The 27,391-nt window shown below is 37.7% G+C and overlaps 1 protein-coding gene across 5 annotated transcripts in view; it reads left to right on the top strand.

Annotated features, from left to right (window-relative positions):
• The window catches only part of HSPBAP1 (HSPB1 associated protein 1), a 60,328-nt gene that overhangs the window by 19,156 nt on the left and 13,781 nt on the right, over positions 1-27,391 (top strand). For all 5 annotated transcript variants that reach the window (XM_076002084.1, XM_076002079.1, XM_076002076.1 and 2 more), the window contains 4 exons: positions 2,560-2,741; positions 14,311-14,447; positions 17,580-17,751; positions 20,338-20,421. In XM_076002084.1, coding sequence (XP_075858199.1) covers positions 2,560-2,741; positions 14,311-14,447; positions 17,580-17,751; positions 20,338-20,421 — 575 coding nt within the window. The remainder of the gene's footprint in view (positions 1-2,559; positions 2,742-14,310; positions 14,448-17,579; positions 17,752-20,337; positions 20,422-27,391) is intronic.

Below are 27,391 nucleotides of genomic sequence, written 5' to 3'. Positions count from 1 at the left end.
TTTAGTATTCACTTGGGTTAGCTGGATTCAATTCTAGGAAGTGAAACTTGCAAGACAGTATAATGCCTTTAGGTTTACAGTAGAGTTCAAATGATTTAGAAATGACTCCTATTTCCCAGCATCATGAGGCTTGCTTGTCACATGCATTCTTTTGGTTAAAATGAAATTTTATACATTTCTGTGCTGTTAAGGTAAATCCTTTTTTTTTTTTTTTTTTTTGGAGACAGAGTCTAACTCTGTTGCCTGGGCTAGAGTGCTGTAGCATCAGCCTAGCTCACAGCAACCTCAAACTCCTGGGCTCAAGCAGTCCTCCTGCCTCAGCCTCCCAAGTAATTGAACTACAGGCATGCACCACCATGCCTGGCTAATTTTTTCTATATATTTATAATTGTCCAGCTAATTTCTTTCTATTTTTGTAGAGACGGGGGTAGCGGGTCTCTTGCTCACTCTTGAACTCCTGATCTTGAGCGATCTTCCTGCCTTGGCCTACTAGAGTGCTAGGATTACAGGCGTGAGCCACGCCTGGCCAGATAAATTCTTGATGATGTTGATAAGATTAAGAGTTCATAGGCGGGGTGAGGTGGTTCAGTTATTATCCTAGCATTTTGGGAGGCCAAGGCAGGAGGATTGTTTGAGGCTGCCAGTTCAAGACCAGCCTAAACAGGAGCGAGACCCTGTCTCTACCAAAAAAAAATAGAAAAATTAACTGGGTGTGGTGGCAGGTGCCTATAGTCCCAGCTAGTTTTGAGGCTAAGGCAGGAGGATCAGTTGAGCCCAGGAGCTTGAGGTTATAGTGAGCTATGGTGACACTACTGCATGCACTGCTAGCTTGGGCTACAGAATGAGACCTTATCTCAAAAAAAAAAAAGAGTTTATAGATAGGTGGTTTACTATCTGTTAGGCACTAAGTGCTAAACAAAAATTATCAAAATTTAAATAGTTTTTGAATATGTAGATTTTTATCCTTTGGATAAATGTGCCCTAGTAAAATTTTCCTATTTCTCAAAGTCAGGTGACAAGTTGATGAAGTAGATGAATTAGGATTATTCTTGGACATACACGTTACTTCACTGACATTCAGCAAAAGGAAGGGAAGTGGAAAAGATGAGCAGAAAGTGAGGGAAAAGAGAAGAGCTGTTGAAAGAAGAATCTGGAATACCCTTCTCTTCCTGTTACTGATTCAGCTAATTTTTAAAGGGTCCCAAGTCAATATATGAATGACTAAAAAGTACTAATAATAGTGCCTAACATTTACTGAGCATCTGCTATGTGTCATGGGCTGTGCTAACTCATCTACATCCTCTGTTGGAAGGATTTCGTGCTTTGCAAAGGAGGTCATAATCAGATTTCTTAAATATTAACTTCCCTATGTTCACTTAAAATATTCTGCTAGTTTGAAAAAAAAAATAATTTCATCACTGCTTTAGAATTTCATCACTGCTTTAGAAGAACAGTTCGTATGTCAATCCCTGACTTCAATCTCGACTCATTGGAGTCATATCCATAAAAGCATACCATGGTGGACAGATAATAGACCTTTTCTCAAAGCTTTCCCTGATCAGCCATCATCTCTGGTGGGCCTTTGCCTTTTCCTAAGTGTCTATGGCACAGAATTTTACATTTAATTATATACTACCTCAAGTTCTCTTATTCTAGTTAAAGCTTTATCTTTGTCTAAATATATTCTAAATTCAAGAGTATCATCTATTTCTTTTATGTTCCTACAAGCCTGAGCACAATGGTAATTACAAATTATGTGCTTAATAAGTGATTCTGAAATAAATAAGTTAATAAGTAAATGAACAGACTTGAAATTGCTATTATCCACTTAATTATTCTGCGGAAGCTGTGTGTGATAAATATGTAGTATAATGTCAGAAAATTTTATAGTAAGTGGGATGAAAGTTATATCTGCTAGGCTATTTCAACAATAAATGAAAGAACAAAAGTTTTTTGTTGTTGCTTTTTCAATTTAACCTAAAGCAGTGGTTCTCAAACTTTATGATTTCAGGATCCCTAAACACTTAAAAATTATTGACTAGCCTAATGTGCTTTTGCTGATGTGGATATATCTAGTGATACTTATCATATTAGAAACTAAAATGGAGACATTTTGAAACATAAGAACCTAAGCACTTATTCTACTAGCTGTCAGTGTAGTGACATCAACACATGTCATGTAGCTTCTGGAAAACTCTACAGTACACTCGTGGGAGAATGAGAGTGAAAAAGGCAAATAATATTGTAGTATTATTATGAAAACAGTTTTGACCTCCTGGAGAGGCCTTGGAGACTTAATAATCTGAAGTATTCTACTGGCTTCCTAAATCAGGATATCATATGGGTAGTTTCCTTAAGTTTAAAACCATGTTTTATACTTTTACATTTAATGATGAGTATTGTGTTATAAATGGTTCTAATTATGTAGCAAGTATAAAATTAATTTTTAGTTATTGTTAAGTAATAATTTTTTGTCAAAGATTATCTTCATTTAAAAAAAACCAATATGTGGAAAATGTGTTCATTCTACATTTAAAGTTGCATTTTTTTACATTGCAGCCCCTCAGTTTGAAACTACATGTAGTTATGTAGAAGCTACACTTGAAGAGTTTCTGACCTGGAACTGTGACCAGCCTTGTCTTTCTGGACCATTTAGAGATTATGATCATTCCAAATTCTGGGCTTATGCTGACTATAAATATTTTGTCAGTCTATTTGAAGATAAGACAGATATTTTCCAGGTAAGTCATATTTTCCAGATACATTCATTTTATTCTTGGTAAGAATTTGTTCTTGAGAAAAGATCACAATTTAGAATCTTCCTGGCACCTTCTTCCTTCTCTGCCTTTTCCTCTCATAAGTAGTCACTATGAGTCTTGAGTATTTCACCCATTCAAGTCGCAAGGTTTGCTCAAGAGAAGTGTAACGTTTGGCTCACATAGATGAGAAGCCTTCTCTCTGTCTTACAACTCACCAAACTTCCTGTCCAGTCTTCCTTTGCCTGTAAACAGTGCTTGAGCTAGTTTGGAGTATGTTAGAAGCATAAATTGTGTATAAAAGTTCATTTCTTCCTAACCTCCCTGGAAGTGCTTGTCCTGTCAGTGAGGCAGATGGAAGTACAGAGCTGTCTGTGAAGGAGCATTCCTCAAGCTGTGAGCAAGCTGCTGCAGCCTTCTCTATCTCCTCTGAGCGTTTAGGACAGCTATTTTCACTGGTGGTTTGTGACCTGAGGCTGGCTCCTAGTGTTTGATGGTAGAAGCCCTGCACAAATGTGGGAGTGACTTGCAGAAGTAAGATTATGGAAGTTCTTTGCCATGTGTTGACATAACTGACAACAGTTTCCAGACTACCTCTTTTCTTTCAAATGTTTTCTACCTCAAACTGCCAGTTTATTTTGTGGGATGATTTTGCAAACTCCCTGCTCTAGTTTCCACTTGTCTTAGATATGAGGTGGAATGGGAGCAGTCTCAGGAAGCTGTTCAGATGACTCTGCTTTGCCCCCAGTCAGGCCAAGGCTTCAGAGTCCTTCATCCTGCCCCCAGTGCTTTGTGGAGGGAAGTATTTCGCCATCACTGCAGGCTGTTCACCCCCTGCTCCTCTCCAGCCTGGTACTACCACCCCTCTCTGGACTTTGCTCTCACAGAGGCTGATAGCTCTTTGGTTCCTGAGTAGTTTTCCATTCAGCTTATATTTTTCTTTTTTACTTTGAGTCAAGATGTAAATGCTGTTGTTTACATAGTTGTTTAATATAGCTACCAATATTTTGTGGCTTTCCTTTATTAATTGTTTTAAAGAGATGGGGTTTTGCTATGTTGCCCAGGCTAGACTCAAATTCCTCAGCTCAAGCAATACTCCTGCCTTAGCCTTCCAAGTAGCTGGGCCTACAGGTGCGTGCCACCACACCTGGCTTAATTTTGCATTTATATTTAAAAAAAAAAAAAAGAGGAAAAATATATCGCCCTGCCCCATAATTGTTAGTTGAGGATATATTTTTATTCTCACAGCCATGAAAGAAATGCATTGGTTTTGAAAATATTCAGTAAATGCTTCTCCAAAATCCATACCAAATCTATATACTCATTTTTAAATGATAATTTTGAGGTAGGTGTTTTTTCTTATAATGTTAGTTGTGATCACTTTATGGTTCTTTAATCTCCTAGAACTTGTAGATTTCATAATTAACTTTTTTAGTATTTTATTAGATTTCTCATACTCTCCACTCCCTACTCTGTAGATTAGACTAGTCCTTTTTCCTCCATGTTTCATGTAAAACATTGGGTAATAGTGGTATTTATCAAGTACTTACTTGTTCTTGGCACTTCTCTGGGTGCTTTACATTTATAAACCTCAAAGTAACTCTATAATTTAATAATTATCCCCATTTTAAGGTAAATGAGGCACAAAGAGATTCAGTAAATGTTTTGCAAGATTATACAGTTAGGAAGGGGATAATCCAAATAGTCTGCCTCCAGAGCTTTAACTGCCCTAGAGCTTTAATTACTACTGTGCCTGCAGAGGGATCGGATGCATTCGGTCCTTTTGGGACTCTGCAGATGGAACTAAGGACTTCCCCTATCCTGCGTCTAGGCTCACTCTGCCTTGGATGAATCTCTGATTTGACCCCATCCATTGTTCTGCCCATCCCAGGCAAGGCAGCACTGGGCAGACATGTGACCTGTCCATTAAGTGTGAATATAAAAGGTGGCCTTTTGGTAATATGCTGGAATTCTAATTGAGCCCTTATAAAGTCTGATGTTTTTAGTTGAGTGAGTTTTCTGTCAGCTCATATTATGGAAATTAATTCTGTTGTGAATAACCAATTCCATTAAGATTATATCATCTTTTATTTCAGTGTTTTCTGGGCACCAAATCTTCTTAATCACAAGTACCTAAGTTGTCGTTTTGCTTTTCCACTGTAATTCATTCAGTCACCAAGTCTTACTGCTTGCTATTTCAAGCTTGCCTATATCTGTGATAAAATGATGGGTTGTTAAACATTAAAACATATTTATTCATTTAAAATGATATTATAAACTCATTATGTTAACATGAATAACATACTTTTGAGAGAATGACTATACTCAAAAAATTTTTAAATGTCATTAGAAAGGTGGATTGTTTTACATTTCTGCAAATCTCTTTAATTAATGTCTGGCTATAGAAGACAACTGGATTCTTTTTTAAATTATTATAGAAGACAACTGGATTCTCATATCTGCTTCTCCATTTAAGCTGATGCAACTTATTGGTTTATTTGAAGTATAGGAAGAAAATCTTGCCTCACACACATATGCAGCTGAAAAAGGGAAGAGTATTTTAACAGCCTTTTCAGATAATTGTGGATTTAACCACACCAAACTTGCCAAGTGGTGGTTTCTTAAAGGTTCATTAGTTGCAGTATAGAATCTGAAACCATAATGAATGAACTCGTTGTACTCCTGTAATAAAATCCATTGGTCTGTCTTGCACAGAATGAATTTTATGTAATGTCATAAAATAGTCATGGTCATTGTTGGCCATTTAGAAAATATTGGTTTACTGAGTTATCTAGATCTTCCAAATGTTGACACATTTCAGTATAGTTGATACATTTCATTACTTAAAAGTCATGTTTGTTAATATCACCACCTTTCTCATAAGAAAGCTCTTTAAGTATTAGGAAGTTTTCAAGCTTATGTATTTCAAGATTCAGTTTCCAAAATCATTTTTATTCAGTTCAAAATATTTTCTTTTATTTTGCGAGGGAGTTGTGGGGAGGGTATGGTGTTGAGACAGGGTCTTACTCTGTCACCTAGGCTGGAGTGCAATAGCACAATTGTAGCTCACTGCAACCTCAGACTCCTGGGCTCAAGCAATCCTCCTGCCTTTGGCTCCCAAATAGCAGGGAGTACAAGTATGCACTACCACACCTGGCTGATTTTTGTAGAGATGAGGTCTCATTGTGTTGCCCAGGCTGGTCTCAAACCCCTGGCCTTATGTCATCCTCCCACCTCAGCCTCCCAAAATGCTGGGTACAGGTGTGAACCACTGTGTCCAGCCCAAAATATTTTGTAATTTATCTTGTGATTTATCCTTTGATTTATTGATTATTTAGAAGTATTAACATACTGTTTAATTTCAGGTATTTGGGGATTTTCCAGCTATCTCTCTGTTGTTAATTTTTAATTTAATTCTGTTGTGCTCAGAGAACATACTTTGTATGATTTAAATCCTTTTAAATTTATTGAAACTTGACAAGCCTTATGATAGAAGAATATAAAATATTTTATTAGGGTTCAGTAAAGTTTCTGACTCATTTTATCACTTATGGTTGTAATATAATTTTAAAATATAGTGTATTATCAAAAATAATGAAGCATATACATTTTCTTGAATTTCTTCTTTTTACTACAACCAGTGTTTCAGAGTCTCTTTAATGTTGTTTAAAATGTTGGGGACATTTTTAATTAAGGAATTTTTAATACTGATCCTCATAGCTGTTATGCATACCTAATGGAATTAGTTTGAAAATACTGTGATAACAGAAAGTGGATCAGTGGTTGCTTGGGGCTGAGGATAGAGGCGGGGTGGGGGAATGCGCAGGATTGTTCAGGAGTAAGAGGGAACTTTTTGGGATAATGGAAATGCTCTCTATCTTGATCATGGTTGTGGTTACACTGGTAAATGCATTTGTCAAAATTTGTTGAACTGTACTCTAAAATGGGTATATTTTATTGTATATAAATTTTGCTTCAATACAATTAATTCCAAAAGAAAATAAGGTAGTGGGAAAAATATTTTTTCCAAGTATCCCATTATGTTGGTGTTCTAGCAATATCTCCCATACTAACTCTTAACTTTAAAAATGGCACAAAAATACTTTGTCGTCCTGTGAGTCCTCATTTTGTTATTATGTTCAGAACATCATGACAAGGCAGGGCCATCCAAAGAAAGAGGAGAATAAAGTATCTGCCCTATTTTTCTGTTATAAACAAAGGTCATTTTCATTGGCCAGCCTGTTTTCAGTTTGTCCTACTTTTATTAACTATGAGTGAACAATGAATTTTGCTTATAATACTTATTCTGTACAGAAGCTAAACTACATTCAGTCTTATCCTGAAACACTAAAATGACAAATGTGTCATTTCCATCCCACTTCTCTTAGGTATCTTTAAACCGCAAAGAAACTTCCCAGATAGATTTTGGGAAGAAGTTAGGAAGCAGGGCTGATAGGAGACCGTTGGGATTGGAGTCAGAGGAGGATGAAGAAGGAGGACTGAATTCTTGGCTAGCTCCTTTAAGTGCTAGGTTATATGTGATTTTATTTTCATTTAGAACTGCCACTGTCCACTAGAGTATTTAATGGACTACTAAATTACTGTAGCCCCATATTAGTATCTCCATATTAAATGTAGTCTTACTCTTTAATTAAAGAGTGGTTATCCAGACCTTCTGGTTCTTGTTTCTTTTTTGTTGTCTTTTGTCCTTTCCATTGCTTGTAATCTATACATTTTGTTTGTATGTTAATTGTTTGGACTCAGAACATTTTCCCCCCTTTGGGAAACAATGCTGATCTTGGTGGTCAGCTCTCTAGGCCAGCCTGGGGAGCTTATTGATTTGATAATATACTGCAATAATGATACCATAGGACTCACCCTATCCCTGCTCCACAGTGTCTACTGAAATATTTCTTCAGGGATACATTTCTCTGATATACAATTTAGGACTAGCGTATTTGTAAACCAGGGTGAAAGCTATGATAGAATGGGATTACTGGGGAAAGACAGGGTTCCATGGGTTAACCTCCTGAGTTAGTATAGGGTAGGATTGATTGCTTATCACCAGAGGTCCTCAAACTTTTTAAACAGGTGGCCAGTTCACTGTCCCTCAGACCATTGAAGGGCTGGACGATAGTTTTAAAAAAACTATGAACAAATTCCTATGCACACTTGTACATATCTTATTTTGAAGTAAAAAAACAAACGGGCAAAACACCCGCATGTGGCCCGAGGGCCGTAGTTTGAGGACGCCTGGCTTATCACAGAAAACCCCAGAATAGAAGTAGCCTAACTAAATGCACAGGGTGATTTTTTTTTTGTCCCTATGTAAGCAAAGTCTGGAGATAGGCTGGCCAGGGCTGGAATGGAAGCTGTGTCATACTGAAGAACTCATGTTCTTCCTGTCTTTCTGTTTCTGCTCTACCCTTCTTAATGCGTGGTTTCCATCCTCAGAGCCATCTTATGTTCCAAGGTATCACAATGTATACCAGAAAGGAGGAAGGAAGAAGAGCAAAAGTATACTCTCAGCTCTGTCTTCCTTTTAAGCCAGTTTGCCAGTAGTTCCACCCAGCACTTCTGCTTAATGGTTAGCATACTGTCTCATGCTCCCAACTTAGCTACAAGGGAGGCTAGAAGGTGGGTGTCTCTGAGCTGGGCACATTATCTTCCTGAAAGAAATTAGGGATTAAATATGAAGAAGGTTGGGCAGTTTCTGCCACACTCTGCTCATGGGAAAAGGAGGGAGGGGAACCATAGAATTCTCCCTACCCCTGCACCAAAGTGTTTACAGAAAACTTTTTAGTGGAAAACTGAAGCAAGATTTACATTGTAAAAGCACAGTACAGGTCCAGAGTCTCTACATATAGCAATTATAGGGCCTGGGAGAATTGTAGCATAGAAGGGAGGGTTCCAAGGGTGAGCCTTGCCCTCTGTCTCATGGTCTTCAAGTCATTCTTAGTGCATGACTAAGAATACCCTTCCCAGCAGGGGAGGGAGATGTTTGACTTCAGAGAAAAATAGCAGTTCGCAGGCACCCACATGGCAAGCAGTTTCAAGGGGAGGCCCTATGGCTGAGTAATTTTATTTAGTGGTTAAGTTGATAGAAGTTGGTTAGTCTACTGTCCTTCTCTCTGAAGCAGAGAGAGAAAAAGAAACAAAGTTCAAATCTCTTTATTAAGTACTAATGCATTAGTTCCTTGCTGAGGGACTAAGGTAGAGAAAGACAAAACCAAATTTCAGCCATTCTTGACCTCTTAATTTGTTGTGCAGTTATGCAATTTATTGTGCAGTCATGCAATAGTGACAGAAACTGCCCTCAGGTATTTTTTTTTTTTTTTTTTGGTAATTTGTTATTTCAGGTTGGTGTCTGCAACAAGTTTGTAATGTTCTCAATAATAGAGGCATTTGTGTCTTACACTTCTTGAATTTCAGTCCTTGATTAGCATGTCACATGTAATCAGTCAGTATGTGTTGTTTCAAGTAGATGTGGTACAGCAGTGATTCTCAACTCCCTTTATGAAGGGAAATGCAGTTTGTAGACGATATAATTACCTACGTATGTAATTTTTAAAAATCATTAAACTTTCTCTCTTGTAATTTAAAGGGGAATAAATGAAGTAATTTATAATAAAATAACATTTTGATGTGTAAGTTCTCAATGACTACACTAGAAAACATAATGAATTCAGGTATATGATTAAGCTGACCTTCAAAAACTAATATGTCATCATTTTGAATGGATACCACATTCAGTTTAATCCAGAAAGCAATTTAGATGCACACTGTGATCTGGAATACTCTTCTGTTGTTGCAGACCCTGAGGGGGCTTTCTAAGTTCTGTGCTAGTTTTAGCCCAGATGGCTGTTGTCAGTCCGTGTTTGTTAGGAGAATTGTTTAAACTTGAGCATTGGCCTAGCTCCTATGACCAAGGCCAAGAAACCTTACAATCATACCCACCAGAGCTATTATATATTTGCCCAGAATAAAATTCCAGAAGCAAAACAGAGTAATAAGTGTTCCAGCCAATAAAAAACATAAATGCCAAAGCCGAGGATAGATAAATGCAGAAACTAGATTCAAGTTCTGCTGCATGCTACCGACTGTGTTGGTCACTAGAGTAACGAAGATGGTTAAGTGTTCAAAAGACAGAAAATACGACTAGGCGTGGTGGCTCACACCTATAATCCTAGCACTCTGGGAGGCTGAGGCAGGAGGATCGCTTGAGATTAGGAGTTTGAGCCCAGCCCGAGCCCTGTCTGTACTAAAATAAAAAGAAAAGAAAAATCATCTGGGCACAGTGGTGTGCACCTGTAGTCCCAGCTACCCGGGAGGCTGAGGCAGGAAGATTGCTTGAGCCCAGGAGTTTGAGGTTGCTGTGAGCCCTGAGCACGGCACTGTACTCCAGCCTGGGCAACAGAGCAAGACTCTATCTCTAAAAAAAAAAACCCAAAAAGACAGAAAATATAACTGTACAGTGTGAGTAGTTATTCATTCTACAGTCATTGATTGAGCACCTGTTTTTCAGGCATTTTGCTAGGGTTAGAGAGTCACAGACAGCCATGCTCTCTTCTCTTCAGGGATCAGATATTCAAGTGGAGAAGACAGACAAAGTGAATCAGACAAGTAAAGGTCAGTTGTCATACTGTTATGAAGTAAACAAAAATGGACCCAAATCAAGAGTAACCGGAGAGGGGCTTACTTTAGATAGGGTGAATTGGGAAGCCTTTTCTGAGAAAGGTGATATTAAAGCTAATACCTAAAATATGAGAAGCCAGCCATGTGAAGAGAGGGTTTAAGAGCTTCCTAAGCAGAATGAATAGCATGTCCAAAGGCCTTGTAGAAGGGAAAAGTTTCCTTTTTTGGAAAAAGAGAAAGAAGGTCATTGTGACTGGAGCCCACCCAGTGAGACGGAGAGAGTAAGAAGTGTTAGAGGGGTGAGAGAGTCTGGCCCTGGAGGCCATGGTAGAGGGTGTTTAGATTTAATTATACATGCAAAGCGAGGGAAAGACATAAGTTATATTTTTAGGAAGATCACTGTTGCTGCTGGGAGGAGAATGGGTTAGAGGGGAAGAATGCAGAGTGCTTTGGCAATGTGGTAGAGAGAATGTCCAACTTTGCATTGGAGGGAATAGAAGGGTTCAAAGAAGTGATGTTCAAATTTAAAATGAGAAATATGAATTGGGGTGTGAGAAATATGAATTGAGGCAATGAGAAGACCAGCCAGACAGAGGCAATGGCAGGAACAAAGGTAGGAGGTATGTGGCCCACACAGGGCTACAGAAATGGTATAGCAGTGGTTCTCATATCAGATCCTGCATCCCCTTTACTTGTTCTGAAATGCAGTTTGTAGGTGATATAATTACCTTCACAGGTAAGGTAATTCATTGTTTTTAACTGCTAAAATGCCCAAACTTTAAAATATGGGAGAATTTAAATAATTATGTATTTTAATATGTAAATATTCAAGCACAACTACATGAGAAGACACAACTGGTCAGATGCTTGCATCTGTAGGAAAAGGTTCAATTTAAAAGAATTAAGACAAAAGTCCATTAATCTTTCTAACATATTTAACATTTGGAGATAAGGGCTAAATAAGTATATTTATATACATATTAATGTAGAGTCACCTAATGCCAATATAGGTCCAGGCTGACACTGGTGTGTATATTGCTGACCCAAATGTCATGAGTTTCAGTGCGGTCGGTGACTTAATTTTTCCAAATGGTGGACATTTTGGTAAAGCTGCAAGACATGTCTTGGGAAAGCTGCAAAAACACAAACTACAATCCTCCCTTGACTTACTTAGTAATTATGTTTCTAGATATTTTAATATATATTAGAACCATGCAAAAACTCCTTTGATGATATGTGAAATAGAGTTCTAGTCTCAGATAACTAAGAACAGATTTTTCAGCATTGTGAAAACTGTGCAAGATTCAAGACCTTTCTTTGTTGTGTTGAGCTGCATCCCTGACCTCCATCCACGTAATACCTGTAGCATATCTGCCTATTATTCATGACAACCAAAATGCCTCTACATTTTTTTATAGCGCTATGGAGAGGAGATTATTATCCCTTAGTTTCTGCATATGTAAAATGGACATAACTACCTTCAATCTCATAAGAATTAAATGAGATGCTACATATAAAATGTTAGGGTCAGGGCCTGGTCAACTGTAAGGATTCAATAACTAGGTAGAGATAACTTGTTAGCAGTTGAAAATACACATTTAGTCATGAATAGGAGAGAAGTTAGGGCTGGAGATGAAGGCTTGGGAGTCATGTAAACATTGTGAACCATCAGACAAAACCCAACAAGATTAAATTGAAGAGGGATGAATGTAAGGGCCCAGGGCTGTTTCCTAAAACCTGCTTACAGAGCAAGGCTGAAGAGACATGCTAGGCAACAGTCTGTAAGAAAAAGACAGGGAGCCCTAATATTAGCCTTCGTATAATTCAGTTGCTTAAAAATAAAGTGCTGTCTGACAGTACATTAGTATGATGTCCCAGTCACGGAATGTTGCCATTCCATGGATACAAGGTTCTGTGTAGGCTGTTCTTGGGGTTCCCAGCCAATTTGCAGCTGAAGTTTAGGTAGTTTATATCACCACATCATCTCTAACATATTAATCATTTTGCTTTTTAAGTCATTACTGTGCCAGACAAGAGGTCAGGGAAGCCTCTTCTCAGTTTCTTATACAGTAACACCCTTCTACCTCCAACCCCTGTAGAAAAATCTTCCTGCTGGGATTCTTTCTGAAACAGGCTCTAGAATGGAGTTTTTCACCTGGGGTCAGTCTATCAGCTCCTTGAAAGTATATGTGAAATTTTGTGTGTGTGTGCATTTCCCTGAGGAGAGGGGCATTGGCATTTATTAGATTCCCAAAGGGATGTATCTTTAAGATTAAGAATCGTTTAAACCCTTTTCTTCATAGCTAAGGCAAATCTTCCTTTTTTCCTTTGAGTACTGAATGTCTTTGAGTTACCTTTAGTTAAATTCTTCAGACTAAGGTGTGGTAAATTGTATTTCTAACACCCAGCATCATACCAAGTAAATAGGAGATGCTCATAAATGGCCTGAACTAATTACCTGTGATAGGTGAACAGATTCTTCCTTCCCTCCCAAGCAGACAAAATATTTCCAAGCTCTGGCCCTGAGCCAAATACTATGTTAGGTATTGAGAATACAGAGGTAAGCTCCGTGCATGGAGCTTATGGGCTATGTCCAGAGGAAACGTGATTTTTGCCACCCTCTGGAACTGCTGCGTGTGAGCCATATGCATTTACAATGGTGCTGACTCTGCAAAAACTCCCTCTTCTATGACAGACGTTAATTATGTGCACGTATTCAGCTATTTTCATCACTCAAAACAAAAATGAAAATGCTTTCTAGTCTTCCTCAAAACCATCCATTAAATGTCTTTTTAAAGTCCTCTTTCTTTTTGAATACAGCTGTTAATGGTTTACCTCTAAAAATAGAAAATTTAGATTGCAGATACTGATAAAAGCAGTGTCAGCATTTAAGACCATGGTCTGCACGTAGAAGTGGGATTTTTTGGTTTTGTTTTTTAAAACTCAAAGGAAAAATTCATGATTAATAATAAATGTTTCATGGCTGTTTCACAAGTATATTCTTTTTCTTTTCTAGTTTATAAATATTTTTAATCCCATGGATTTGGGTTTATGTCTGACCCTCCCTGTTTTTCTGTGCTGCAAGTACACTACTGGCTTATTCATACAGGCTTTTCCTAGTAGTTAACTTAGGCAGGGTCTGTCGCCAGAAGCAGGCATAAGGAGAGTCCAAGTCCAGAGCACTATGCTGTCTCTGTTCTAAAATTCATTGAATTTAAGGAATTTATGACTTTGGTAAGTAATAGCAAAGTTCATCTATGGATATGTATTTCAAAAGATATGTTGTGACACCCCCCACCTGGAGACTCTGATTTAGTAGGCATAAGCTAAGGCTCCAGCACTAATAGTTTTAAATAACTCCACTAACCAAGGAGAAAGCTTCTTTTATTTAGTCATTGAAGTATAAAAAGTTAGTAAGTTGCTTGTGCCCACAAATATCTACACTGCAGAGGGAATATGGCCTTCTGACTTCCTAAGTTGAGTTTCAGAGATATTGGAAATAATGCTATTTCCATTGTATTCAGTGTTACCACTGCCTGAAACAAGTCTTCCTCTAGGTATTTGCATAATTATGTCTTTTGTTTATCTTTATCCAGCCTTTAAACTGTAAGCTTGATCTGGGTGGGCATTTTTGTCTGTTTTTTTCATAGATTCATCACAAGCTACCAGAACAGTGCTTGGCATGTTGTAGTCAGTAAATATTTGTTGAATGAGTACTATTAGTGAGGTTACTCAGATACATAATTGGCTAAAAAGATTTCTCCAACTGCACTGGAAACCTAACCTCTTCATCTGTAGCATTTTTTAATAAGAGAATATTGCAAGTGCCAGAAAACAGATGTACAGGTGAAAATGTGCAGCACTATTGTGCAGAGGAGTTGGCTGGTTCTTGATGGACTGTAACTTTATTTCAAAACAGGATGTGAAATGGTCAGACTTTGGGTTTCCTGGAAGAAATGGACAAGAAAGTACATTGTGGATTGGCTCCCTGGGATCCCATACACCCTGTCATCTGGACTCCTATGGTTGCAACTTAGTATTCCAGGTACAAGGAAGGTAATATGCGTGGGGTGGGAGTGGAGAGAATAGGAAGAGGAATGAGCGCTGGGAAGGCAGTAGGACCCCAGGACTTGGTCCCAGCCCCATTCTGTCAGCCTGCCTCATGACCAGAGCAGACCACTTAACCTCTAGTTCTGGTTCCTCCTTTGTGAAGTGAGAACAGTTGAAATGGTGGTTTCCATGTGTGTCTCTCAGCCATGATCAGGATTGTCTTCGGAGAGCTGATCCAAGAACTCTGGGATTCCACTCCCAGTTTAGATAGACAGCACTCTGTTTAGTTTTTTGTTTGTTTGTTTACATTTGTAGTTGCCAAACTTTTATTCAAAAGCAGGAACACCCTTTCTTCAAATATAAGTGAGTAAGAGCAGAGCAGTGTGTTGAAAGGAAGAGGCTTTGTTATTATCCTCAATCCCCTGAAGGGATGGCAGGGAGCCTGGTTTGAAAAATACTGGACACTTTCAACTCTAAATTTTAGTTTATGCCTACCTGTAGACACAATACAGTATATTGTTACCTTAGGCTAATTTTTATTAATATGTCCATCTACCTGTGGACCATAAGAGATATAAGGGCTAAATCAGGTAATGCTTTTGATATACCTGGTTTCTAGAGTCATGTGAGAGAGTCTAAGTGTTGTGCCACTTGGAGGATGTACTCAGATGTATGTGCAGGCTTATTTTCCCTAATTCATCATGTCCCAGTCTTCTCTCCTGGCAGTTTGGAACATTTATAGGGCAGTACAGATGGAAAAACAGAAATGGCATTGTGCAAGTTCTCAGACCCATTAAACACGAAAAGGATTATGAATGGATTCAAGAGAAACAATCACTGTGTCTGTGAATACATTTCACATGTAAAGAATTCTGAAAATTACAGAATGGTAAAAGATAGTCTACTCTTTTATTCATCCAGTCTTTATTAAGGGCCTTAGAATGTCTCAGGTACATTGCAACATCCTGTGAATGTAACAGCGAACCAGATGTGCTTGGTCTCTGCCCTTGTGGAGTTGATAGTGTGATAATTTCACCTTGCTAAGAGAGGTATCTTTTTCAGTAGCTGCCTTTTATGTGTTCTGGATTGGGGAATAAGCCAAAGAAATTCATGTTGGAAAAACATTAAAAAAAAACAACCCCAAGTTCTTTCTATGATATAAAGTTAATATAGTTTTTAACTTTGTAATAGAACATATTTTCTGCCCTCGTATAGCTCTCAAGTAATAAATAACTTCAGTAAATAATTGTCCACTGAATATCCTGTGTAGGTACCATGTGTTATAATAGGTAAAGGGATGAATGAGTAAAACACTTTGTCTACCCTGAGAGATCTTACAGCTAAAGTGCAGGCAAGGCCACAGATAGCTGTGATATAAGGCAGAATGCACTTGCTGTAGTCTAGAGGAATGAATGTTTCACAGAGCTCTGGAACTAAAAAGCAGAAGATGGTATTCCTGTTGGAAAGATTAGGGAAGATTTCATAGAGGAGCTGCCATTTGTGGTGGGCTTTGAAGGATGGCTAAGTGTTCAAAGACACAGGTGGGAGGGGCAGAGGAACCCTGGGAAAGTATGGAGTGTAGATAGGACCCTATGAGCTGTCTGGTATATTTTGCACTGGAGACAGAGTGATTGGGCTAGCAAGGCAGGTTAGAGCCTGAGTGTCTGACCTCCCAGGCAAGCACTGCTTAGTCTCTGTTTCTTCAGCATGCGGAACCATGAGAGGTTTTCTGAGCAGGGGATGACATGATGATTGAGTACCTTTTCTGAAAGAAGGATGTATATATTACATTTTAAGCCAAGCAAAGCAGATTGGATAGATGGTTATCATTATGGTGATTCCCTTGGGAAATACTGCTATGATGCACAGGAAGGATTTGAGATCTGGAGAATCCAGAAGATCTGCGACCTAGTTCTGGTTCTGCCACTAACCACTAGCCCAGTGAGTGACACAGAGCAAAGCACCAGGTCTCTCTGCAACTACTTTGAAAATGAAATTATAATAGATTGATGATCTCTTCAGAGCCCTTCCAGCTGTAACATTCTAAGCGTATTCAATATCAAAAACGCCTTCCACACTTAGCATAGATAGAGTGGAATGGAGCAGTTTTATCTCAAAGCTTTCAGATGAAGCAAACAGGTTTTGAACTTCAATGGTTTTTAAGCTGATGGCTATGGAAATGGATAAGCTGCCTTTATGGCTCCCAAATGACTTTCTGAAAAGTAAAGCATTTCATTATACCTGTAAAACCTTCAAATTTCCAAAGCCAAATAAGACTATAGTATACACTTCTTAGTTTGAAAACAGCAGTTTGGTCTTCATAGCCCCAGTCTAACAATAGCAAGGGGTCACTAGAGGACTTCAGAGCTTATTTTCTCAGAACCAGATTTTCCTTCTTTTTCTCTCTGCTTCCCCATCTATGTATTTTTGTCTTTTTATCTCTTTCTAATTTTCTCACACTTCTCCCCTTTTTGCCTCAGATGTCCTCCCTCTATTGGCATAAAGTATGGGTGTGTCTAGTGTTTGTGAGTTAAGATTTATTACCTCCATTTTTCAAAAATGTTTTAAGCGAAACATTTTACAGTTTTCTCCTTTTGAAAATTCCTATATTATACTACTTTTTAGTTATGTAGCATTATTTGTATATGTTTCTTCCTTAAGGGGTTAACTTAACAAATGTTTAACTTAAGGAATTAGTAAGCCAAAACCAAGAGAAATCTGGAAACATTTGGTGGGTGGAACTATGGGTATTTGCTCTGGATAAGATAAGAAAACAGATATTTGAAAGTGGGGGTTATTCTGGGTGGCTCTAGATCAGGGATAGAAATGATTTATGAGGAGACAGACTTTGATTTGTGATGAGAAAGAATGATCTTACAAACTAGATCATGTCTTAGCAAGAAAAGGGGCTGCCACAGGAGGTCATGAGATATTCACTAGTCACTGCTCTGCCTTCCACTAGGTGTCTGCAGAGGGGATTCTAACCTTGAGTGACAGGCCAGGTGACCCTTGAGATCGTACCTGTATTCCTTTAGGGTTGAATTTAAATTAGTAAAAATGAACACTTTAGTGACTGCTTTCTTATATGTTTTGTCTCAAGTTCAGAGTACTAACTTACATCTTATTTTTTTAAATTAGGAAAAGATGGCATCTCTTTCCTCCAGAAAATACTCCTTTCCTTTATCCAACTAGAATCCCTTATGAAGAATCCAGTGTGTTCAGTAAAATCAATGTTGTCAATCCTGATTTAAAGCGTTTTCCTCAGTTCCAGAAAGCTCAAAGACATGTGGTTACGCTGAGTCCAGGACAGGTAATGGGGCTTTAAAACATTAATAACCTGTCAGTGGATACCACCGCTGTAACTCTGTCAAGTCCTTATGCTGTGTGCTCCCCCTCCCCTGTGTGCTCGTCCCCCAAAACAAATGAGAATGTTTTTTCCCCTCTGCTTTGCTATTGAAAGGTAGCTTCCCCAGCTATAGGCTTCAGTTGTACACTTCTGTGCTTCACAGGTCCTGGAAAGGAGATGGGAGGAGGGAACACAGCTCCTCCTACTGGTAAAGAGGAGAATGGACTTTGGAGGAAGACAAGCCTACAAAGGCATTTTTTATGCAGGTTGAGAAAATGTTCAAGGCATGAGTACTTGAGCATCTCTAGAATGTATATTTATAGTTAATACCTGTTCAACTATGAGGGAACCAAACCCATATACATAAACGTAGGTCAGAATGCGTTCAGGCCAACAGAGGCAGAAGGAGCTGAGAATTATTGCTTTTAAACAAGAATGGATTTTGCTTTCTTAAATAACTTATTGTGAAACATTTTCAAAGGTGTTATACTTAGTGGGGAAAATTCCTTTTTATAACATTAGCACTTGCTGTCTGATAATTTATTAACAATTTGAAAGGTTTTCTTGGTCCCTTAAGTAGACTTTATTCCCTAGATTATCCCTCTCCTCTGCCTGTCTTCCTCCCATTTTGTCTTTCTCACTGGCTCTTTTCCTTTCTTCACACTCAAGTACTGCCAACTCAAATAATTTCACTTGACCAAGTTGCCTTAACCCATTAGCAGTCATTCCGCATTTACCTTTCCCCCAAGCCCCGACAACCACTATTCCATCTTCTATCTCTATAGATTTGCCTATTCTGGACATAAGTGCCCCATTACAGTGTGCCGCCTTTTATGTCTGATTTCTTTCACATAACATAATGTTTTCAAGGGTCATCCTTGTTATAGAATGTTACGCATATCTTTTTATGGCTGAATAATGTTCCATTGTATGGAATACTGCATTTTGTTTATCCATTCATCAGCTGATGGACATTTGGGTGACCACTTTTTGGCTATTATGAATAACGCTGCTATGAAATTCATATACAAGTTTTATATGAACATATGTTTTCAGTTTTCTTGGGTATAAACCTAGGAATGGAATTGCTGCGTCATATAGTAACTCTGTGTTTAACCTTTTGAGGAACTGCCAAACTGTTTCCATAGCACCTATACCATTTACATTCCCATCAGCATTGTATGAGAGTTCCAATTTCTTCACATACTCCACAACAACTTATTTTCCTTTTTTGTCATTATACTTACAGCCATTCTAGTGGGTGTGTAGTGGTTGCCAGTTCATTTTCTATTGTCTTTAATATCCAAATTTGAATACGTAGTTTTGTCTATTGCATCCATTTTCCTTACATCTTATCTGTTCCTTACTTAATCATAACCCAGCTCTTTCTCACCACATTACTGCAACTATACTATATGATAGGACATTCATGACCTCCTAATGACTAAATCCAGTGGCCTGTTAGTTCCCAGTTGTCATAAAAGGAACTCTCTTTCCATCTCCCAGTCCTGCCTTGTTCATAGCAAGTGCCACTAGTTTCCTAAATCTAAAGCCCATAAGCTTCAGATCAGCTCCATTTGCTCTCCTCAGCTTTCTACGGGAAATCTCATACTAAGTCTGGATGTATCCTTCTTGACTCTGGCTATTATTTTTGTTTAGTATACCTTCCTGTTCAGATCTTGACATTTAGTAAGTGACCCATTACAAAAATCTCCTGTCCATCCCAGACTCTCTCTTAATATCACTATTTTAACCATCCCCCTACTCAAAATTTCTCAGCAACTCCTAATGCCTACAAGATAAAATCCAGATTCTTATTCTGAATTCAGGGTCGTCCTCCATGGGCCCTAACCTAACTCTCCCACTTTATCTCTTGTTACTCCCTCTGCAGTAGTAAGACTGACCTACTTGCTCTCCCTCAATAGTCCTACCTCCTCTGCATGTGCCACTTCTCCTGCCTGGCATATCCTTATTCTTTTCTGTCTAAATTCTCTCCCAGCCCTGGGTCAAACCATACTTCCTCCATGCCAGCTGCCCTTGGCCTTCCTAGTCCATGCCTGCTTCTCCCACAGAAGTTCTCAAAGAAGCACCAGATGTCCTCTAATTTACCACCTATATAATGCCACCACCTTTCTACACATTATCTTCTCATTGGCTAGATTTTGGACTGTGAGAGGACAGAAACTATATCCTATATCTATGCCCTTTCTCAGAACACATGCAACTGTTTTGTGATGGAAAGGAGGAAAAGTCAGAATCTCAGAATCAACTACTAAGATTTATATGTGGATAGAGAAGGCCCAGAATTAAGGAGAGTTGAGGAGCTGGCAGTATCCTTTGTAGAACATGCAAACTTGTCAATAAAAAAAAAGGAACAAAAAGAAAAAAGGATTGTGGGGTGTTTTTTTTTTCCTCTTTCCCCTTCCTTCGGCAATATTATTGTGAATTTGTTTGTATTCCTTTTTCCTAGCAACCTCAGTTAGGGTCTGATTCTGACATAAAAATGAAATGTCCTGTTCTTCTGCTAACCATTTTTTCTTTGGTTTTCAGGTTCTGTTTGTTCCCAGACACTGGTGGCATTACGTGGAATCCATTGATCCTGTCACTGTCAGTATAAACTCATGGATTGAGCTGGTACTTTTTAATTTTTTTTTATATGAGTGTAATCCCTGCTTTTAAAAGATATAAAAGCTAGTCCATACAACTTGGTGAGTAATTTTTTTAAGCAACACTCCAGCATTTCTTGTTGCAGTGTGCTATAATTTATGTATTCTATCTCCTCTGTTGATGGATGCTTAGGTTGAAAATAGGAATTTTAGTGATGTGCCGCTCTCTCTCTTTTAAGGACACACAGCGGGCACTGATGTTGGAGTGCAGGGTCCTCTCCCTTGAACAGTGTTTTCCAGAAAAATTGTCTTGCCCACATTGCTAGTCCCATCCCACACCATCTGGGCAGTTAGAAATATCCACTTCTTGGTTCAGAGTCATTACTAATTGCAGAATTCTCAGTCTTGGCTTCTACATTTTCTCAAAGCAGAGTCTTTCAGTGCTTTTATCATTTCATTTCTGCCAGAGGCCTTTTCCCTCCAATATGCTGTGCTTAATCCTGGTTCCTGCTCTATTTGACAATTACAATGGCTTCTCATTGTGCTCAAGTCTGTTTCTTCAACTAGAGGCCTTAATTGCATCTATGCTCTCTCTAACTAGAAGCCCTGACTGCATCTCTGCTCTCCCTGATCCAGCCTAGGTTGCATCTCTCTACTCTCTTTGGCAGTCGCACCCTACCCTCAGGCTGGTTTTTCTATCCTTTGGTAATGGGAAGGGCTTTGGAATCAGTGGAACATAAGGAATATGGTAACAGGAAGCTGTATTGCTTTGGCTTAGAGAAGCGAATAAGTATAGCCCTTCAGGCTTAGGTGAGAAAGATGGCAAGAGAGCAGGACCCTCACAGTGAGAAATTGTGCTGGTAGCATGCTGAACTAGAGTTGAAACAGATGTCAAGGTAGAGACCGTGGAGTCCACTTCCACTCCCAATGCCAAAATCACATCTACAATAGTGCTGTCATATGTTTCACCTCCCAAAGAAGCTCATTCATTATCAAACAGTGGAGCTGTCATCTTTTTATTAATAAAATATTTGAATTTACCCTCCAGGTGTTTCCATAATCTTTTCTTCTTCCAAGCTCAAAACCTCTGCTTTCTTTAATGATGTTTTTTTATATGACTTTTTTTTTTTTTCCCAGAAGTCATTAACATTCTGGTCATAGACATTGGAATCGGGCAGCTTTAAGTTACAGGTTACCTTTGTTAGCTGTCTAACCTAGATGGTTATTTAACCTCTTCAAGCCTCAGTTTCCTCACTTGTAAAATGAGGATTATATTAAATTATTTTTTTTGAGACGTTCAGTTGCCTGGGATAGAGTACAGTGGTATCATCAAAGCTCACAGCAATCTCAAACACCTGGGCTCCAGTGATCTGCCTGCTTCAGCCTCCTGAGTAGCTGGGACTACAGGTGTGAGCCACCATGCCCAGCTAATTTTTCTATTAATATTTTTATAGAGAAAGGGTGTTGGTATGTTGCTTGGGCTGCTCTTGAACTCCTGGCTTCAAGCAGTCCTCCTGGGCCTCCCAGAGTACTAGGATTATAGGCGTGAGCCACCATGTCCGGCCTGAGGATTATAATTGAATCCATCCCAGTAGGGTATTATGAAGCTTAAATGTGGCAACACATATAAAAGTATGTATTAATGTTAAATATTAGTGCTTGACATATGAGAAGTGTTTAAAAAGTAGAAATTGCTATGAGGAGGAGGAAGAGAGCTGTTATGTCAAGAATAGCACTCAATAGCTAGTTCCTAAAACTGAATACCAGTGGGCTTCATTTATGTAAGAGAGTATAAGACTTCTACCTCACATGACTTAGATCCTAAAGTTTTTCAGTGCTACTAGTAATATTGCATTAGCTTTTTTAGTAATCTTATCTCACTTTAGTTTCATATTCAGCTATAAAATGCCCATGATACTTTTCACATGATCTGCTGTCATGTCAGGTTGTCCCCTATCCTATACTATCCTGTAAAGCTGATTTTAAGTCTAAATCCAATACTTCATAGTCATCCCTATTAATTTTCAACATGTTGGTTTGGTTGAGCAGTCCCGCTTGCCAAGATGATTTTGAATTAGAGTCTTGTCTGTGCTTTTAGTGAAACTCCTTCGAGCGGGCCTGTGCCCTTTTGATATGTCCCCATTAGTGAGTCTTTGAGTATATCCTTGCTTTCTGACACAAGAAGATATCCCAGGATCCCTTTATACTTTTCCTGCTCCAAACCTAGAAGCCAGTCATTTCTCAAGGTAGCCATGGCTACTTTTAGTGGGGAATGGTATTTAGAAACTGAGATCTGGGCTCTAAGGCTGTTCATTGCCATTGGGGTGTCTTTGTTTCTAAGCTCTTTGAGTGATGCATCTAGACTGTGATATAAACAAATATTAGTGCATTTCTAATTCAAGGTTAGCATTATAGGATTTGTTTCTTATTTGTTTCTGTATTTTTATCTCTTAAGTTGAAAATCTGGGTCCTTAATGACAGTAACATATTAACTTATTTGCTTATCCAGCAATACATTTTTTAAGATGTCAAGTTTACAGTTCCAAAATTCCAATACTAATACTACTAACCATTAAAAGCTTACAAGTAAAATTTAAGATTTCTTTGCAATTCTTTTTATTATTAGACTATGTCTCACTAAGGGGGTACAAAGTACTTTGTTCAGAATTCCTTGTGTAGGAATTCTTTTCATTTGTGGTTGTGTTACTAATCTGATATTCAGTTAAGTTCATTTGTTTCAGTTTGTTTTGAAGGCATTTAACTTGTCAAAACTATATTAAAGGCCGGGCGCGGTGGCTCACGCCTGTAATCCTAGCTCTCTGGGAGGCTGAGGCGGGTGGATTGCTCGAGGTCGGGAGTTTGAAACCAGCCTGAGCAAGAGCGAGACCCCGTCTCTACTATAAATAGAAAGAAACTAATTGGCCAACTAATATATATAAAAAAATTAGCCGGGCATGGTGGCGCATGCCTGTAGTCCCAGCTACTTGGGAGGCTGAGACAGAAGGATTGCTTGAGCCCAGGAGTTTGAGGTTGCTGTGAGCTAGGCTGACGCCATGGCACTCACTCTAGCCTAGGCAACAAAGCGAGACTCTGTCTCAAAAAAAAAAAAAAAAAACTATATTAAAAGGTATGCTCACAGAAGTCTCCCTGTCATCCCTGTTCCATCCACTCCATTTTTTCGAGCCTCTGTAGGGATCCAGTGTTATTCATTTCTGGTTTATCATTCTAGTATATCTTTTTTGTAATCATATATTAATATATAAATAAGTAAATGAATACATATATTTATATATGTAAATAAATATATATATTTTATTTCCTCTCTTTTATTCCACAGAGAGTAATAAACTATAGTGTTCTGCACCATGCTTGTGTCATTTAACAATAAATTGTTAAATGAATTTCACCACATAATAGCACAGAAAAATCATTTTTTCTTCAACGAATATATAGTATCCCATTATATGGGTGCTCCACTCTTACTCAGTAGATCCCCCATGGATGGATGGATGTTGGGGTTGTTTCCAGTCTTTTGTAATTATAAATAATGCCAGTGAATAACCTTTTGCGTATGTTGTTTTATATTTGTTGAAATGTGTCTTTAGGGGAGATTCTTAAAAGTAGGTCTGCCAAGTTGTAGGGGAAATGCATCTTTAATTTTGTTAGGTTTGCCAAATTCCATTTCATTGTAGTCATGCTGTTTTACATTTCCATCTGTAGTATGAGAGCGCTTGTTTCTTTCACAGCCCCACCAAGAGTGAGTGTATTGTTGAACTTCATTGTTTTTGGTTTTTGAATCTTAATTAGAAAACCAAGGTCATTTGACCTTTTCCACATTATAAAGGAATTCACCAGTGTGTCCTTTTAGAAATTTAGATTGTTTCATGTTTTTTGCATTTAGATCTCTTATCCATTTGGAGATTTTTACTAGTATATGGTGGAAGGTTGAGATCTAATTTTATCTTTTCCCATATGGTAATAGCATTGCCAGGAACATCGTTTATTTGACAGTCTGTTTTTTCCCCAGTGATTTGAAATGTCTACTTAATCATATACTAGATATTTGTATACGTGTGAATCTATTTTGTTGGTTGGTCTTTCTGCTTATTTATTTAGAGAGGTATTATAGTATGTTTTTAATATCAGTAGGGCTAACTTTTGTCATTGCTCTTCTTTTGCAGTGTTTCCCTGGCTATTCTTACATTTATTTTTTCATGTGATCTTTAAAATAAGTTTATCTAGCTTTAGGGAAAGGACTTATTGATATTTTTATTCAATCCATATTAGATTTTATATGAGATTTATGATATTGGATTGTCTTATCCAAGAACAAGGTGCTTTTCCATTTGTCCAAGTTTGTCCAAGTGTTTTGTTTTTATTATTATTATTATTATTACAGAAGTGTTTAAAGTTTTTCTCACATGAGCTTTGCACATTTTAAAGTTTAATCCTAAATACAGTAGTCCCTTCTTATCTTCAGGGGATATGTTCCAAGACCCCTCTGGTGGATATCTGAAACCAAGGATAGTACTAAACCCGATTGAGATCAATTGGAACACTTTTCTGTTCATGTCTTCCACCCACAAATGTAATGCCTTTTCCATCTTAACTAAGCACTTAACATGCAGTGTGGCTGCAAATTTTGTAGTTTAAGATGTGACAGAAAAACTAGCATGAATTTTGTTTTCTTTCCTCACAATTTCATGGATAGGAGACTTGTTCTTATCATAGATGTTAGTAACTTCAGCATACTATTTTTTCTTTTCTTACTAAGTCAAGAATTTCTACCTTTTCACTTAAAAAGGAACACTTTACAGCTTGTCTTTGGCATATGCAAATTGCCAGCATCACTACTGTTGTACCTGGAAGCCAATCTTAAGTAATGTCAGTGTTCCTTGAACACAAGCACTGCAACAGTGGATCTGATCGCTGAGATGCTAAGTGACTCAGGGTCAGGTAGTGTGTGCAGTGTGGATACACTGGACAAAGGGAGGATTCATGTCCTGGGTGGGACAGAGCAGGACAGTGAGAGATTTCATCATGTTACTCAGAATGGCACGCAGTTTAAATTTGCAAATTGTTTATTTCTGGAATTTTCCATTTAATATTTTCAAACTGAGGTTGACCATGGGTAACTGAAACCACAGAAAGTGAAACTGGATAAGGGGGCACTACTACATTTCATCTTTTTTCCCTACTATGATAAGGTCTTCTCTTCCATTACATCTTCTTACTGGATATTGTTAGTATACGTGATAACTATTGATTTTTGTGTTAATTTGAATTATTTTATTTTGTAGTAAATTTTTATTGACTTTCTTGGCTTTTCAGGAATCTCTCAGATTACCTGAAAGTTAAGATAGCTTTACTTCTTCCTTTCCAGTTTGTTTGTCTATAACTGTTGTGGGGGTTTTGTTTGGTTTTTTTAAAATCTATTTATAATTCAATAATAAACAATAGAGGAGATAGTGGGCATACTTGTCTTGTTCCTGACTTTAGGGATAATTCCTCCAGTGATTTTACTTTAAGTGAAATACTAGATTTCAGGCTGAGTTGTATTTATGTTTTATCATGTTAAGTATCCGTCAGTTCCTATTTCATTACTTTTCTTGTTTTTTAAAATTGAGAAAGGTTGTTGAATTTTGTTGATGTAGATGATCAGATAATATTCCTCTTTAGTAAATATTTGGCATTGCAATAAATTATATCATTAGATTTCTTAGTATTGATTCATCTTTAATGTCTGGAGCAAATTCTACTTGGTTATGATATACTGTTTCTTAATATCCTGTGTGATACTGTGAATTTACACAGCTTCAGTAGCTTGAAAGATTTTACCATGGTCTTTTTAAAAGCTTGTTATATACTGTCTATTTAGTTGTTGCTTCTAGAATTTTCCAAAGGACTGGTATTATTGAATATAAATAGACTCCAAGGTGGTACTTTATAAGTTTAGTAACTTAAGGACTTGATTTAAAGTGAGTGATTTCTGTTCTTCACCAAACTAGAACTCCACTTCCTTATTTTTAACATCTTTCTGCATACTTCAGTTTGAAGAACATTCATTCTTCATTGAAAATGTGGAATGCAAAATAAGATTAAATAATCATGTTTTCCTTTGTCATGTGTTGCTTTTCTAGTTGTCTCTTCAACATTGAACCGTAATTCCTTCTCGTTGCCAAATTAAGCTACAGAAAGCTCTTAGATTTTAAAGCCTACCATACTCAAACAACTCAAGATAACTCCAGGTTCTGACATTGCTGTCATGAATCACATAGATTTGGAAGAATCACATAGATTTGGAAGAGTAAAGATTCTAGTTCTGTTTAGGTGGTGCAACATTCATCTCTTCTCAGTTTCTCTGCTAAAAAAATGCAGATTCTGTTCTAATGTGTTCTGGGAATAAAATATATTCTCAGTTGGTGCCTTTTCATCCTTTTTACCTCCTCATTCTTTGAGTATTGAAACTTATTTAACAGTATTTTTTCCAAACTTTGTTAGAACATATTTTGTTAATTTTTAAAGGTTTTCTTCTCATTCTTAGAATTTTCCTTTACTACATCTTTTCTTATGTTTATATATATATAGAGAGAGAGACAGAGAGAGAGAGAGAATACATGTAACATGTGTAAGATATAAAGGATAATAGTATAATGAATACCAGTGAACTCATCACCTAGCCCAAAAGCTAGAATTTCATCAACAACTTGCATGGTCTTGTGTTCTTCCCCATCCTATCCTGTCTATTCTCTGTTCATTATGCTCATTCTCTTGCTTAAACAAACAAAAAAAAGTTTTGTGACATTATCTATCCATCTATTTGTTTATACACACGCACATTTTCTCTGTTGGTTCTCTTTCTTTGGAGAGCCTTGACTGATATACCATATAACCCAGCAGTTAGATTCCTAGCCATATACCCAAGATAAATGAATATATGTCCACACAAAAACTTGTACATGAATGTTCACAGTAGCATTATTCATAACAGCCAAAAG

Source organism: Microcebus murinus, chromosome 1 (genome assembly GCF_040939455.1).
Source record: "Microcebus murinus isolate Inina chromosome 1, M.murinus_Inina_mat1.0, whole genome shotgun sequence".
Lineage (NCBI taxonomy): Eukaryota > Metazoa > Chordata > Mammalia > Primates > Cheirogaleidae > Microcebus > Microcebus murinus.
This window is presented reverse-complemented; position numbering and strand designations above follow the sequence as displayed.